We start from the raw sequence: 16,832 nt of genomic DNA, 5'->3' as shown, positions 1-16,832 counted from the left end.
AACGTAACGTAACGTAACGTAACGTAACGTTACATCTTTCAAACGGTAAAAATGAATAACCCGCAACAGTAGGTACGCAGGGGTAAAAATATTTAAAATATTTGTTTTAGTATAGTATGGTCATGCGAGTGAAACTACTTGATATGAAAAGTCGCTGTACAAACATTACTGTCTTTCAAGTTAAAAATGATTTACTCTCCCAAAATTCAGGAAAGATGAAAACAACTACCTGTAATTTATGTAACCACCACAATTCGCTCCTTAATTTGAACGTTAAATATTTTTCATGAAAATTCCGCTCGAGTGCTGAAAACTCTAAACAAAACTTTCAGCCGAGCATAAAAAGTTATTCAAATGGTCCAACAAGTTTGCATGTCGCCGAGAGAAATATACAATTATTATCGCCCTTTGATAAAAAGAAAAGTTGAAATTATTTATAAATCTGAACCGTATTATAACCGGACGCCACTCTTTCGTTAATTAAACAGTCTGGTGCCCAAATGAGAGGGACGGAAGGCGCACTGTTCGCGCGGGAGCGAGTGAGAGAACATCTGTACAATTGGAGAAGCGAAGGGTGGAATGGGGGCAATTTTACAGATTCAATTTCAGCAAGTGGCTGTTGCATATTTTTGCGTAAATTAACGCCGCCCATTGGCAGTGGCGCCTGCGAAACGTGACGAATTTATTTAACTTATTTTATGTGCCGTTGAATCGACGGCCACTGTGATTTATTATCAATTGGTTTGGTTCTCATCCGTACTTTTAATGGAGTTATTCAATAATAATTACCTTTGTAGTTATTGCACTCTATTTGAATGCTAATGAAATGATACCGGCTGTCTATTGAAAATACTCTTTTTAGTGTTGTTAAAATTATAATATGACAAAGCACGATATTTTAATTTGTTGGCAGTGGTTTTTTTATTGGCAGTCGCGCATCGAATTTTTCCATCGTTATCTTTTGCGTCAAATGGAGTGTTAAAAATATCATTAATTGTTTGTAAAACGTTAGGAAGTTTTTTGCAAGAACAATATCACTTCACCTGCATAGACAATCACTTTATTCCAATCAATATATTAAGGTTAGGAAACTTATGTATAACGGTTCCGGCAATCTAAATTGTAATGTGGACCAAGGTACTAGCGTATACATGATGTTTATAGGATGCTCCATTCATATATTAACACGCAACTTACCTACCACTTTTACCGTCTTGACGTGAGTACAAATGAAATATGATATTGTAAATATTATTTAAACTCAATAAACATATACTAGTTTCAAAATAACTAAATGTAATCTCGACAAATAAGTGTTTTATATTGAATGCTAAGAAGTAAAGGGAATAAACAACGTTGATAACGTTTTAAAGAAAGTATCAAAATCACGTCCACGTTCATTAGGGAATTACAGTTGTACTCTTATGTGAAAATGAAATAAACGTACTAATGAATATTAGTTATATACTTAGAACTACTCAGAATAGAAACATAATCTCTTTCTCTTATCTGATAATTCAACTTATATCATGGGTTTGATTGAACAAATATTTTTGGAAAGTATCTTGCTTAACTTTTTTACCTAACCATAAAATGCACCACCGTTATTGATTTTTGTATGAAGTTGAATATGATTTTTGTTTAGGTAAATTATCCATCAATACATCGAGACCTATACCAACTTATTCTTGTAGTATCTTCTTATATTTGTTGGCTTTTATCAGTAGAAAGCAGCCCGGAACTGCCATAAGTTTAGAAGCCATGTGACTTCCTCCACCACGTTATTCATCAATATCTCCTTGCACTATCCGATTATTACGAAGTTCTCGTGACGTGACCAAAACATCGGGCTTTCTCCTTACTATAAGGGAGATCAAGGAATTCATGAACTATTGTTAGTATGAAACCACGCGCAGACACGCATTGTCAATATCGTTTATTAATTCCTACTACCGCATATCCTGTCCCGCCTTTGTTTCTGTTTACACACCAATCGCATAACTTTCATTGGCTCCGCCATTTGATTGTCTGTGCAGTTTGGTCGTAGTTAGCCCGCTTCTATGTCAAATCTTTATGTCCCTGAGTTTCTATTATATTTGATACTGTTAGTGATAAAAAATATACGGCTATTATACTTCAGTAGAATTATTTATAAATAGATATCAATATAATGTAAGAAAAATACGGTAGCATATTGTTTTCATTCCACCGCACTCCACGAGGCAACAAGAATATTGCATTATTTTGGTTCAAATACCCGTCCAAACGTTTGTTTATTTTCAATTTTCACAGTAGTTGTTATTTAACTGCATCGCTCTATTGACAAAGAGGCGCCATCAATCAACTCCCTGGTAGGTTTTGCCAAGTTACGAGTAGTGATCTATTGTTTTTAATTCTGGCTTTTATTGATGACGTTTGTTTTATTTGTTTGGGATGTGATATTATTTTTACTTCTCAATAACATCGCATTTTTATACTGTTTTCTGTGACATTAGTAATTAAATGACTAAAATAGATTGTTGTATGAAAAACTCATTCGGAATAACATGATAAAAACATTATGGTCGTATTACAGGTCATTATGAAGTCTATGTGTGCACAATAAAATGCCTAACTATGACATTACTAATGGTAGACAGAAGGATTATTACCAGCAATAGCTGCGTTAATTAAATGCATACCAATTTGAAGAAAAATATAGTAAATTTGTTTCGACTTCCTTATGTGTCTGTTTAAGTTGTCTATGGAACCACGGCGAGAAGACCACAAAACAACAAAGCTTAAAAAGCTTCATACAAGAAAATTCCAGTGTGATTAGTGACTATGCTTGTAGCAGCTGATTTTACCCAGTGATTTTAAACAAATTAAGAATATTGAAAACAAAACAGTAGTAATTAGATCATCGAAATTGATTTAATTAAAAAATAATGTCAATAAGATGAAAACAATAATACTTCGTCAAGATGTGTAATGCACACCAAAAATTCTGTCGTGTAAACATTTTAAATAAATGTAAAAATCATCGCAATATTACGAGACTTTTTATAAATTTGGTAAATAAAGATGTAAACATTTTTTAAGATAAGTCTAACGAACCAATCAGTTTATATCAAATTATCCTTTTCCTTGCAAGATTTCCACGAGACACCTCTAAGTAATACAGCAAGCTAAATTTTGAATTTGCATAAGTTGTTATATTCTTTCCCACTTGAAAACTTTAACGATCTATAAACTGTGTACTTACATTACCCACTGTACGGTGTACAGTATACAGAGTATGTAAGCACAGCAGGGCGCAGGCACTTTCCCCACACGATGACAAGCAAAGAGGATTTTAAATTTTGCAGGTACGGAAAATTTTATTATGATATTTGAGCCAAAATATTACATTTGGAGGATAAACAGCAAAAAAGGCTAGTAAAAAGGAAGATTACGATGGGATAAAGTAATGTTTTTTTATGAGTGGGATAAAAAATGTACCTTATGGTTCTATTAATAATCTGGTTTCAGAAATATCTTAATAGTCCATTGATTTTTTGAATACATTGCTCAGCTACACGGAGAACTGAGAGGAGGAACTGGAGAAAAGAGATTAATAAAATCCTGTTAAAAACTGGACTGCAGGCCGTTTTTTTAATGAAAGTTTTTTAGGAAACTTTTCATTCCTTTCGTTAAAGGTCTGTAATCCCGTTTTTAACGGGATAACGAATAATTTGAAGAGACTCTTAATAAATTAGCAATTATCAGTAAGTTTTCTCCATGTATAAGCAATATATCGATTTGATGTGACAATGAAAAAATAATATTCCTATTTCCAAAAAACATTCGCCGACTTTTGCCGTGTATAAATAAGAATATAATAATCGAGATGTATGTAGGTCCATTGTTTTAAATGCAATCATTGCACAAGAGTTTTCCAAGCATTTGCAAACATTTTCAAGTGCCTGAAGCCAGTGGTACTGTGTCACCCCATTTTTCATAGTAGGTTGATAGGCTGGAGGGAGTCAGAAGGAGATGATATAGGAAAATAGAAAGGTAGGAATATAAAAGTAGGGGAGACCAGGGACAGTTGAACCAATGTGAATTTTACCATTTTCTACGTCTTAAAGAAAGGTTTTTGAAAACTTTTTATTTATTCCAATAGCGGAATGTTGATTATAATAAAGAATTTAGGCATACAGTTGTTCAATTTTAATAATTTTGGCAAGGAACAACAGTTAGATTATTAGTTTTTAAAATTACCATTCAAAATTTCAATAATATTTAACATAATATACAATTTATCTTGCCTCAAAACCACTCTCTTAAAATTCGTCAGTTGAAGTGTTATTACGAAACTTAAATCTTTATAATAAAGTCCTAATATAATAATACACGTTAATATCATAAATTGTTTTAAATTCAAGAAAATGAGAAAAAACCTGTGAAAATAATGTGCTTCAATTGTCCCTGTGGTACAACTATCCTCCAAAAAATATTTATTCATATATTGGTTACAATGAAAATAGAAACATTCACAGTAAAAGTTTGATTCTCTACTCACGGACGCTTTAAAACCAGTATGGAAGTAAAACAAGTATGAACAGAGCGCAGTAATTGTAATATTATGCTATGAATGAATTCAAAAACAGTTACTCTTTCTTCTCAAAATGTATTCTTCCAATTGCAAAGTCCGGGTTCCTCTGTGTCCCGCGAGATAATGGCGACATGTCCGCACGTGTCAGGACCATTGCCAGACGACGCATAATAAACGTACTTATTACAGTTAATGAATGTGTTAGTGAATTTTACTGACTGCAGTGAGTTTTAATATTGACCAGCGTTACAATTGTCCCCGGTCTCCCCTACATCATTAGATTAATAAAATGCCAGAATATATATTATTCTGACTTTATTTGAAAGGATAAATTTTATTGAGCTCTCTAAAAACTGAATTTAAAAAAATAAGAGTATAAAAAGGTATATGTATAAGATAATTTATTTAAAAATGATAATGTCTAGTCACGGATAGTTGCCTTTTAAATAAAAATAAAAACAGTAAAACCGTTTGTAATATTTCATACCTAATTTACCTTTCACGATTGTCAGAAGTGAGCGAACCCGAATCTCACCTACACTTGTTTCGTTTTATATTTGGCAACATTGCCGATACTTTTAGGACATTTCCGAATTACCTCGGCAACCTGAACCAACCCTGTACGTGTACTATTGTGGTTTACGCAGTGATAGAGTAAGTACGTCAGCCTGGAATTTGACTTCTTGATTCTGATTTGATTCCAGATGTGGGTAAAGTCAACATAACTTATAGACCATTGTAATACTTAAGCTTAAAGAACATTGATGTGAATTATTAGTTTCTTTGTATAGTTGAAGATTCACAGCTATTTGAACAACAAAAAACAATTTCGAATAAATATTTTGAAATATATATTTTTTTAATTTATTTAAAGTACCTGACTGGCAAGCTGCGGCTTCAATTATGTATTTTCTCGGAAGATTTTTAAAATTTAAATAGTTTTTCCAGGCTAATAATTATTGCTTAAAAATAATATTTTATTATTTGTGCTACGCATAAAAAACCTTGTCTCTTAAACATTTGTTTATCATTAAAAATTATTGAGCTTATAATTAATGTGTCCATGCGATTTTTGTGAAAATGAGAAATACCTGAACATTATAAAATTTAACACATTTTCTTTGTTATGTTATTTTATTTAACCATAGTAGATAGCGAAGTTGTTTTTTAAATAACATTACAGTAAAAAAAAACAAATAAATTCCAATATTTAGTTTTGTAGTGACTATACAATATCGCTGTCCTCAGTTTCAAGCGCATGCAATGTTACAAACAGGGGAGCGTCGGATAAAATAACCCATAATGTAATAATAACGTATGTACTCTAGATATTTATCAAATAATTTTATTAAAAATTGTCAGTTGCTTGGTTGTGTATTTAAACCCTGATCCAAAGCAAATTTTGTATGAAACACGAACTGAGTGCATTCCTCTTAAGTGACTCGTCAGGGATTTCAGGTATTTTGCCATCAATTATTATTTTTTTATTCTGTCAATCCTTTAAATTCATGAGAACCTGTCAAAGGTTTTAGTAGACAGAAATATTTGTAGGGATAAGTCAGTGCTTGGAAAAACTTTGTTGAAATAATATACTTATGTATGAATTTATAATTGCAAGTAGATTTCAATATTAAAAAATATATATATTTAGCATTCCGTGTACACTAAAATAGTTGAAACCCTGCTGAAGATCACCATTAGAAATAATACTGCTTGATAAGGCTGTATTAAACATGTTTACTTAGCATGTTTGAATAGGCAGATTAATATTGGTGCCTACGTATTGCGAAAGTGGAATTAATGGATCGTACACCCCATGCATACATAATGCATTAACAATATTTACATATTTATCTGACCCATTAAACATTTTTTTATTATCTTTATAGGTAGATACATTTATTAGGAATGCTTGCTTATGTTCGACCCAAGGCAAAATCAGTGTCGACATATAATTTTGCTTTTTTAGGAGAAGTTACTTACGCTAGACCCACAAAACGAAAAATCCCATTGACAATTTGAAAGTAAACTGATGTCGCCAATTCACGTAAGTAATTTCGATACCTAAAGCCTAAACCGGCCAATGGATTTGTTCCATCTATTCAAGAAAGAATTTAGATTTTTGATAATGTTTTCATTTATTATAGAAACACTCAGACTTGCAAGCAACACGATTCTAGCAGTTTATTTCATTGGAGGTATAGGCGGTAAGACAGTCAAATAAAATAATAAAGAATAATAACACAATAACGTTGCATAAACGACACTTATGCAACGTCTTAACCCTAGGTTAGATAATGTATTGCCATCGATATAGTCTTATTTAGTCGATGTACATTACGCATTAGTATATATGATATAGGTACCATTGTTAGTCGGGTAGCAGCTTAAAGAACTAGTCTAGTTCAGAAGCTCATAATAAAAACTATACAAAAAACCTCCAGACTACCGAGCTGAATGCTTGTTCAATTACGAAGAATTCAGGTTCCTATATTTAACAACTGATTGTGTAAAAAATTCAATTAAACAAATCATTAAAAAAATGCGTTGATACTCATTCATAACAGAAAATCATATTGGACACAAGTACAAATTTGCAAGTCCTAAGCTAAAGACTTATTTTGCACAACACAACTATAAATTCTCACCAACGCAAATGTTACTAACTAACCATTACTTAATCTAACATTCCTACTAATTGGTCAACATGCGCTCAACAACTTCACCAATATCACCACATTACCTGAGAAAATATAACTTTTTCCGAAATATACTTTATGTTAATGGTTTACATGTTGTGCCATAAACACATACACAAAAAAATGATTCGCTCTTGGTGAACAGATACAGTTATAAATATCTTCAAAATGATCACATGTTTTCCACACTTCTCGCCGCAGTTCTCTATCGGATATGTGAAGCGAGTCCGCCCTAAGCCAGAGCCGAATTTCGTTCTCGAGGCTCCCCGTTTCCTTCTCGCTCAGATCTGCCGATACAGAAAAACTTTCCGTGTCAGAACCGAATAAGTTGCCCACTTTGCAGTCGAAACTGGCTTATCAAGATGCCAATAATTACTTTTCTGATATTTGGATTCTCAAGTTTCGAAGATGGGCTTGTTTGATAATCGGAAACTCGCTAATATGGGTCTTTGTCTTTTTAAGTAGGTCAAATTGCAAAATGCCAATGATATGAAATTGCCATCCATTCAAAAACTGCTATTTTTTCTTTCGATAAGAATTTTATTCCATAATCTCTATTTTTTAATCAATGATTTAAATTGACTAATATTATTTTAACTAGATCCCGCACACTGTTAAAAATGTCTTTGTAGGTACCTAAATGTCCCTCATAATTCTTTAATCTATTGAAGAGTTGCTTATCACTGAATAGATAAACCTATAAATGTGTGTTGTGGATGTGGCCATGTATCCGTGTGGAGTAAGTTCAAATTTTCATTACTCGACCTGTCTGGGCAGTCTAAATATCTTATCTAAATTGGCAGTTTTATCAATAGGAATTAATCACACGTTTTTAAGATACTGTCTCCAGTAGTAAAGATTTGATAGATCATTCGTAGCACTATCTCGCTTGCAGCGATGGTAACGACGACCATTTTTGGAAAATATTGCTGTATTTTCATTGAAAAAAAAAAACATTTTCTCCATTGAAAAGTGAATTTCATTAACCCTTTTAACATTACATGATGCCAGGATTATCACAGAATGATTATGAGAATAAATTCAATCATATGAGGAGCCTCAAACATAGGTAACTTTCTAACTATAATGAAAAAACTACTCACTCCATTGAATGCCAATGCACCCAGAATCAGGGCTGTGCCACGGAACCCGTAGCAGTCCAGCAGGTAGCGCACCAGGTGAGGCATCAGCATCTGCCCGACTCCAGTTCCGGCCATAGACACCCCCACTGCCCGGCCACGTTTGGCCCGGAAGTACGAGTTCACAGCTACGAAAGTAGATGGCTGAATCAAACCCATTCCTAGACCTGGAAAAAATATGTATTAATATATGGCGGCAACATGAAGGTATTTTAAGAATAATGGTTTTATAAAGGAGGTATTTACTGCCGAGAATTAACTTGACAATCAATACGTTCATCAGAAATAATTAACATAAACCCCACGGTATAGAGATTGACATTCCACGCCTGCTAGGGCAAAGTCAACATTACGTCCGCCCATTACGCCGGGCCGCGTGCTGAATATTGTTTTTACAGGACTTCATCACTTATGTTACTTTATTTTAGAGATTTGATAGGGTAAATTCAACCGCAGGTCTGTCCAATACATCATGGCCGCGCGACGAATATTTTTGTGCATGGCTGCTTCACTTACGTCGTTAAGATTCTGGCTTTATTTTAGGGTATTGTCTCATCTCAAGGGTATTAAACTGTTATATTTTGAAGTCAACTTGAATACAATTTTCCCGTCTGGAACCGTATTACAATATTCATGTATAAGCTATTGAAAGAACAGAAAATAAATTCTTAAGTTTTATATGTTATAAAATGGGTATTCTAGAAAAAAATTTTAACTTTCTTTCTTTAAATTTCTACTGACTTAGTATTTGTGAATAAAATTCTAAATGATGCATTTGATAGTCCAGAATTGCTTGCATTGATAAGCTTTCGGATTCCACTACGTAATACTGAAAGTCGGGATTGATTTCAGTGCAGAAATTCTCGTACTAACTACCATATGTATTCCTAGTTGCCCAGAATACTTATAGAGGGAAATAATTTATCACTTAACAAATAAAAAATATTGTTATTGTATAGTAATGTATAATAATCAATACTATAATTTTACTATTCATTTGTAAAAGCCCCTAAAAAGGCGGTTAATAAATGCATAAATATATACAAATATAAAAGCAAAATATAGTTTCTTTTAGCTAAGGAATTGAGAAAAATAACTAACCGTCCTCCTAACATTATCTGATATTGGGGTGCAATGTATTGTTACCAGTTAAAAGTAATTTTATTAACATGTTTTATGTAACAAAGTGACATCAGGGCTGGAGCCCCACAATACTTGACAAACCTATTTGATTGTGTGCAAAGGAGGGCGGTCTGTCTGATTGACATTCCATTATTAACAAACCGTTTGCCATCTCTAATGCACAGAAGCAATATTGGAGTGTTGAGTCTGTTCTACAGTTATTTTAACGGAGTCTAAGGAGCTAGCATTATTGATCCCCGATACACGGGTGCATGTGCGTGAAACTCGACGTGCACGGGCGCAATAACCGTTTACAGTTGATGTTGGCTTCGTGAGAATGGGCCGCTTCTCCAAATCGTTTTTGTGTAAGACGGCTCGTATGTGAAACGAGTTTCCGGCATCTATTTTTCCTCCTTTATATAATTCGGGCCTCTTTAAGACTCGCAATAATCAATCCCTCTTTATAGCCCCTACCTTAACCCGCCTCACAACGCTGCCCAACCGGGTGTTGACATAGCTCCCCTGCATTTACACTGTACAGTATATAATATATATGGGCGCTCTTGTGAGGTGTCACATAAAGAAGGCATACAATATGCTGGCTTAAATAGCATCTTTTTTTTATTAATGTTTTTGAAAAAAAAAAATTAAAAAAAAAAAAAATTATGTATCTATTGCAAATTTTTTTGCGGTTACCTAAATGGTTTAGGACTAGTTGCAGAGCATAATTTTATAATCATTTCCTCTACACAAACTCTACTAACTCCATTTCAGACAAATTTCACATTTCCTGCGGGACAAGTGCATTTCATGGAATTATTCCGTTGAATATTCAACACATTATTTTGTCTTAAAGTTCCCCTTCATCCTCTTGTTTTTTGGCCAAAACGAGAAGCTTAAAACTATTCAACTATTGCTTTAGCAAACGACAGCGAATTATTCGCACATCGTTGTATGTAATATTTCCTTGTTTTCGTGGTGTTAAGTATTCATAGAGGCAATAGAGGTAATTTAAATGCTAAAACCTTATCATTTTATTTATATGGCCTAGGTTACCAATGGAAAGTTTTGTTATTACAAAAAAGGTGTGTTTTTTTTTTTTAAATTATTATAATACGAAAAATTAAACTGTTTATATTTTAGTATTTTTTCGCCCGCCTTGCTAGTTTGTGTTATGGCAGATAAAAATGACCATTTAGTTGGATGGAAATTACAAAGTACTACAAAATATTATGTAACTAGCAGATATTTTCTGTTGAAAATTTCAAGATTTTTTTTCTAATAAAAGAGGGCGCCACTTGCGTTTACAACATTCCTAAATATATCTACTACAGTCATTAGGATAATAATACTATCAGATGCACTTCAGAACATACTTTTAAAACTTAATTTTCATTTATTCGGAATAAATTTTTTAACAATATTACTATTGAGTCTAGTGTTTTACTGAAATCTATCGTAAGGTAATGTTTTAGTAAAGGTTCATTCGGAATTCATTATTTAACAATATTACTATTGAGTCTAGTGTTTTACTGAAATCTATCGTAAGGTAATGTTTTAGTAAAGGTTCATTCGGAATTCATTATTTAACAATATTACTATTGAGTCTAGTGTTTTACTGAAATCTATCGTAAGGTAATGTTTTGGTAAAGCTTCGTTTAACCACTTTAAGTAATATATATTTTGAGTTGTAATTTTAAATTGAATTCCATATATTTCCCATTTTGTGAATGCTAATACAATCTGCAGCTAGTGAAAAGATATTTCCTCTTCATATTTACTGTAAATAAACAATAAATACGTTAGTATAACTTGTATTCCTACTTAAATTTTTATTTTAACAGATTTACAATATGAATGTAATAATACTATCGACTATAAAAAAATTGTATAATATTTACATAGTCACTTAAAACCATTTTCTTACTAATTTTTATAAAGGTTTTTTTTTACCGCTAACTTAAGCGTTTACTTTGGTATATAAGGAGACCTGCATCATAGTTTTAATTAACTAACAATTTGTATGAAGCTAAAACGTTTCGTAGTTGTAGTTACGAAAATTCTGTTTTTAAAATATGTGAAAACTAAACAAAACGTACATCTAAACACATTTTTAAAAAAAATGTGATTTCCACAGAGTGTGGCTTTTATGGAATTTAAATGGGGCATTGAATAATACGTGCTGGATTCCGATTTCCAAGATCACTAGTTTTTGTAATTGATCCCATGGTGTTTTAAATTTAAGGATAAACAACAATAATTAATGGATGGTTTAAGTTTTTTTTGTCAGTTGTGTAAAATTTAATGTACATTTATTAGTAAGTGGGTAAATGGTTCTAATATACTTAAGCTATAGATTACCAAACAAATATTGTTAAATTGTTGTATTGAACTCGAAAATTATTTAAATTCAAAAATCGCTACTGCTGATAATAAACTTCCAATATTATTATAGTAGGTAATTTTTTTCACATTTGTGAAGGTCTTCTAAAACCATATAAATTGTTATATATCTATTATTTTAGAACGTGCCATTAACGAAATATTTTCATTTCTTAAACTTTAATATTATGTGATAAAAAAATAAAGCTAACTAAACGAAAATCGTTATGAAAATATTTTTATAAATTACCATTTTTAAAATGTTATTCAATACCACATTTTTAGATTCTTAGAAATTAATCAACATTTCATTACTTCAAATCCAAACTATAAAATTAATCTTACTAATGCTTCTTTTGTTGACATTTTTGTTTTTATTTTTTCATACATTTGTTACTAAAATTTGGTTTATTTTTGTCTACCGGTCTCGAAACGACCGTGTCATAAACTTTTCTTTTTTTTGGTTTAAATTTAATGTTGTTATTATTTTAAGTTTACATATATGTATTTTTTTAAATGATATTATTGTAAAGCTGCACATCTTGATACAGGAATGCCCTTGTGCAGAGTATGTTTTTTTATGTAAAAACTGTTTTTTGAATAAATAAATAAAATCTCCGTTTTTGATCAAAAATTAAAACAATAAAAAAATGTGTTTCAAAATAACTTATTTCTAGTGGTGTTTCATTTAAAAGACATCACTTTTAAATTTGTAATATCTTGAAACCATGCGGTTATAAACAATAGAAAAGGTATAACACAAAAAATATAATAGACCGCAAGTAAATATATCTACGTGCGAGTTAATTTACTGAGAACCTCTCGCTTGGCATATTGTGTGAAAATCTTCTTTATTTATCATCCATTCATACTTCATCGAAGATGTTTATAATAGATATTATAAAATAAAATATTTGCAACGGGTTGCTTCAATAGCTCATTGATACACAGCAGTCATCCGAATATTTCTAGATCTCGAATTCAAATCCAATTGCTGCTGTAATCAATTTTACCAGTGTATTTTTCAAAAGACATAAACAAATCTCTTATTTGAAATAAACCTTAGGGTATCAACATTGAAAATCTTGTCGCATATTTAAAAAAATACATTTAAATAATCAATTATGTTTCTATTTTAATACGTATTTTTACCTACCTGATTGCAATCTATTTTCATTTAAAAACTCTCACGATAATGCGAGAATTTTCCAATTAGCAGCCTGTATACTGGTTTATTTTTTGATAATTTTAAGTGGTAAACGGACAGACGCAATTGAGTTTGAGGCCTGGCCAGATAAAAAAAAGTTGAAATCCTCTGAAGAATTTTTACGTTTTTTTTTAATTTTTACGAAATATCATTGCGTAGTATCAGCTGAATAAAAAAGGTAAAAACACGGATACTGTTAAATTTGTATAAAAAAATTAAAGTCAATTTTTGTAATTCTGATCATTGTTCTAAACATGTGAAATCAAAATATTTTCATTCATAATTATTGATTTAAAAACTATATAAGTTCACACCATACTAAATGGTTCTAACTGGCTACAACGTCATCAATTCGTAGATAACGCCGCAGACGTAGATAACGCTCCGACTGGTAAGACGACTGTCAACGACCGACGACAACTCTATATCCACGACCAAACACAAACATGTCGTTCTGGCGGCGGGAAAATGTTATGTCAGCTGTAAAAACTAAACTAAAAACAGCTAAAGTCTACTAAAATAACGTGATCTTTTGTTAATTTAAAAAAATATATAAAATTAGTGGTTACACGCTGCTGGGGTCAAACATTAACATATATACAAACTCCATCTATGTTTCACGTTACTTCCCGAATGATAAAAAAATATTCCAATAATTAGTAAATTTATCAATAAAAAATACAGATAACGGAAAGAAGTAATTGATAATATTTACGTTTTTGCTGATTTATTAGCAAAACATTGTATAAATCAAGTGGTTTTTGAGTTGGATAAAGATATCCTCATTTTCTTTGTTTATCAATCATTACGTTGAAAATATTTGACAGATTTTGAATAGAAAATTGATTAACCTATACGGAAAATGATAAAACATGTTATTTTTATTGTTTTATGAAGGACGAATTTGGAAAATGTTTTTAAATTATTGTTTTGAACCATGAAAATATTGAAAGATAAATGAAATTAAATTCTGGATAAAACGGGAGCCGGTAGAACAAAATAATGACTAAACAGATCACGAATAAATAGTAGATTAGCTTAGGTTAATTTAAGTTAGTTTAAGGTTAGCTTATGTTAGCTTGGGTTACAGTGGGTTAGCTTTGGTTAGCATAGGTTGGCTTAGGTTAGCATAGGTTTGCTTAGGTTAGCTAAGATTAGCTTAGGTTAGCTTAGGTGAGATTAGTTTAGGTTGGATAGGTTTCGTTATGTAAGGTGAGATATATTTTTTGTGATCACAAACTAACTGGTAACGTCCAAGGAGGTAGATGATTAACTCACCAGTAAAGACACTGTACGTCACGATCAGATGCCACATGGAAGTTGAGAAGCTGGCAGCTATCATGCCACCTCCAGCCAAGAGACTTCCTATGATGGTGACAGTCCTGGCCGAGAAGGTCTTCAGAGCTGGTCCAGTCACCAGACCAGAGAAATTGAAGACCAGGAGCATGGTGTTGGCTACCCAGGCTGCTCCCACTGTCCCCTGGCCCATGTCAATCAGTTTTTCTCCAAATAGAAGACCGAATAGAGATAAAAGTGATTGATTGAAGGTCTGAAATAAATGAAAAGTTAAATGTGGTTTGTTATTAAAATACATAACAAACCGTGTATTTGATTAAACGGTAAAAGGTCGAGATATTTTAAAAAAAGTTGTTTTGACGTATGCATTCTCTTTTCATGAAAGTTGACTGCTGTCAAAACTTATCGGCAATCTAATTCTCGGATAGAAGTTATTTACTTCTTCGAAAGTTGTAAAATTACTTTGTCTGGTCATTTTGATTACACCACTTACACATAAATAATAATCTACATGTTTCAAATACAATGGCTTCTTCGTCGGGATAGTGAAAATTAATTAATTAATGTTAGTTATTTAAATAGTCAAAATCGTTACACAACATATTTTGGAATTCTTTCGAAAGAATGTGATAACCAAATAATATGATGTACAAACTACTATGATCTTATTTATCAGTTTTGTCAAATTTTCAACTGGAGAGCCACCTTATTATAATGAATCGAATAAACCAGGGAACAAATTGTATCAAAATTATAACCAACGACTTAATGATTATATTTGAAAACTTCTGAAACTCCATAACTTATACCACGATTTTGTTGGATAATGTCAGATTAAACTTAACAAGAAGTAAGAATCCATTATTTCTACGAACAAAAGTCGGTAATAAACATTTCGGTTTGTGTTAAAATCATTTAATATTTTAAAAGAATACAAGTTGTTGTTCATATCTGAAAACCTCAAGTTGAAAGATATCCATAATACGTTTTTTGTAAATTATTGATTAATTACACGCCCTAGTGGTCTTTTCTTTAAAAAAATACAAGCATTTTGTACCAGAGTAAACAATTAAAAATTAATAAAATAAAGAAGAATGTAAACATAATGGCAAAAATGAATCCTAACGCATATAATTGAATTAAAAAAATTCAACAAAACAAAATAGTAGAAGCGGAGAAGTTATATGAGTACATAGGTCTATTTGTGTCTAGAAGAATAAAAGTGATAGAAAATATAACATTAAATTTTATACTGATTAGTTTTCAATTGAAATATATCACCCAGATCAGAATATTTGTTTCCGAGATTGTGAAGTCTCGGAATCGGAGAATTTTGGTAAGCTAGTGTCCTGGTGTTATTGAAGTAGAAAACTAAGAAATGTCGGCATGATTTTTTGGGAACATGGATATTGATACAATGAAGTAATTCGGGACAGTCAATTTGAAAATGTAGTATTCTTTGTAACAGTATTAAATCTGTGCTTATTCTTCTTTCTGAAAGTTTCAATAGAGACATTTTATCCAAGAGGTAATTGTAATTTATGTTTTGTATAGGAATATGCAATTTATAATTTATAAACCTTAGAAATTATATAGCCACTTACATTTGTTAAAGCTACCCCTAGCACAACCATCCACCCCCACCCCCCATCTGGGGGAACGAGGCCCTCCTTCTTAGTCACTGGAGCCATCTTTACCTTACCACTTGACACTTAACAAAACTATGAGATTCAAGGTTATGATAAGCAGGTAACTAAATCACTAACTCAGGTACAATCCATTATCGTGACATACACGTCTCACTTATTATTAATCAATTAAAACACATTGTTGATTTATAATTATTCAATTAAACACGATAAATAGTTCATAATCGCAACACGATCAGTATTCAAAACACGCTATTTGCATTCTAGTCACGAATTCTGAAACTAAAACAGTGTTTTAACTGTTGTGGTAGTTCTCATTCACAAACTTAAAATCTGACGTTACTATTAAAATTCAATACAGTACTGGGAAATTATCATTGCAGTCTTCAGTTTATAAAGGATTTAAACGGCCCAAGATAAGAAAAATAATCACACGTGATACTAATTGCACGATAACACGACAAATATGTGTACAAATTCATCAATACCAGCAGTTATCTATAACCGACTAAGCACCATTCGATGATCTACTTTCATTATCCTATTTAAAGTTATTTCGAAATGCAAATGCAAAATTTCCTGTTAAAAGTTATGAAAATCTGCTTAGATATGATGAACCATTATAGTAAGAATGTGACTCAGTATCTTAATTATTTGTTTGTTTCAACACTTTTACTTTGTTTTATTATCATCACGCCTCTGACATATTCCGATATCGGTTTTAAAAGTCATAATAAATAATTCATTAGTAAAACGTTTTTT

At 31.7% G+C, this 16,832-nt stretch overlaps 1 protein-coding gene across 1 annotated transcript in view; it reads right to left on the bottom strand.

Annotated features, from left to right (window-relative positions):
- The window catches only part of LOC149425135 (monocarboxylate transporter 12-B), a 29,871-nt gene extending 13,724 nt beyond the window's left edge, over window positions 1-16,147 (bottom strand). Inside the window, exons 1-3 of the mRNA XM_089650381.1 lie at window positions 16,026-16,147; window positions 14,404-14,674; window positions 8,379-8,581 (exon numbers count right to left, since the gene is read on the bottom strand). Of these exons, the coding sequence (XP_089506507.1) occupies window positions 8,379-8,581; window positions 14,404-14,674; window positions 16,026-16,112 (561 nt within the window). The 5' untranslated portion in view covers window positions 16,113-16,147. The remainder of the gene's footprint in view (window positions 1-8,378; window positions 8,582-14,403; window positions 14,675-16,025) is intronic.
- Between the last annotated feature and the right edge of the window lie 685 nt (window positions 16,148-16,832).

Source organism: Hesperophylax consimilis, chromosome 3 (assembly GCF_061612785.1).
Source record: "Hesperophylax consimilis isolate HC1 chromosome 3, BYU_Hcon_1.0, whole genome shotgun sequence".
Taxonomy (NCBI): domain Eukaryota; kingdom Metazoa; phylum Arthropoda; class Insecta; order Trichoptera; family Limnephilidae; genus Hesperophylax; species Hesperophylax consimilis.
The sequence above is the reverse complement of the archived record's forward strand: the minus strand, read 5'-3'. Positions and strand labels throughout refer to the sequence as shown.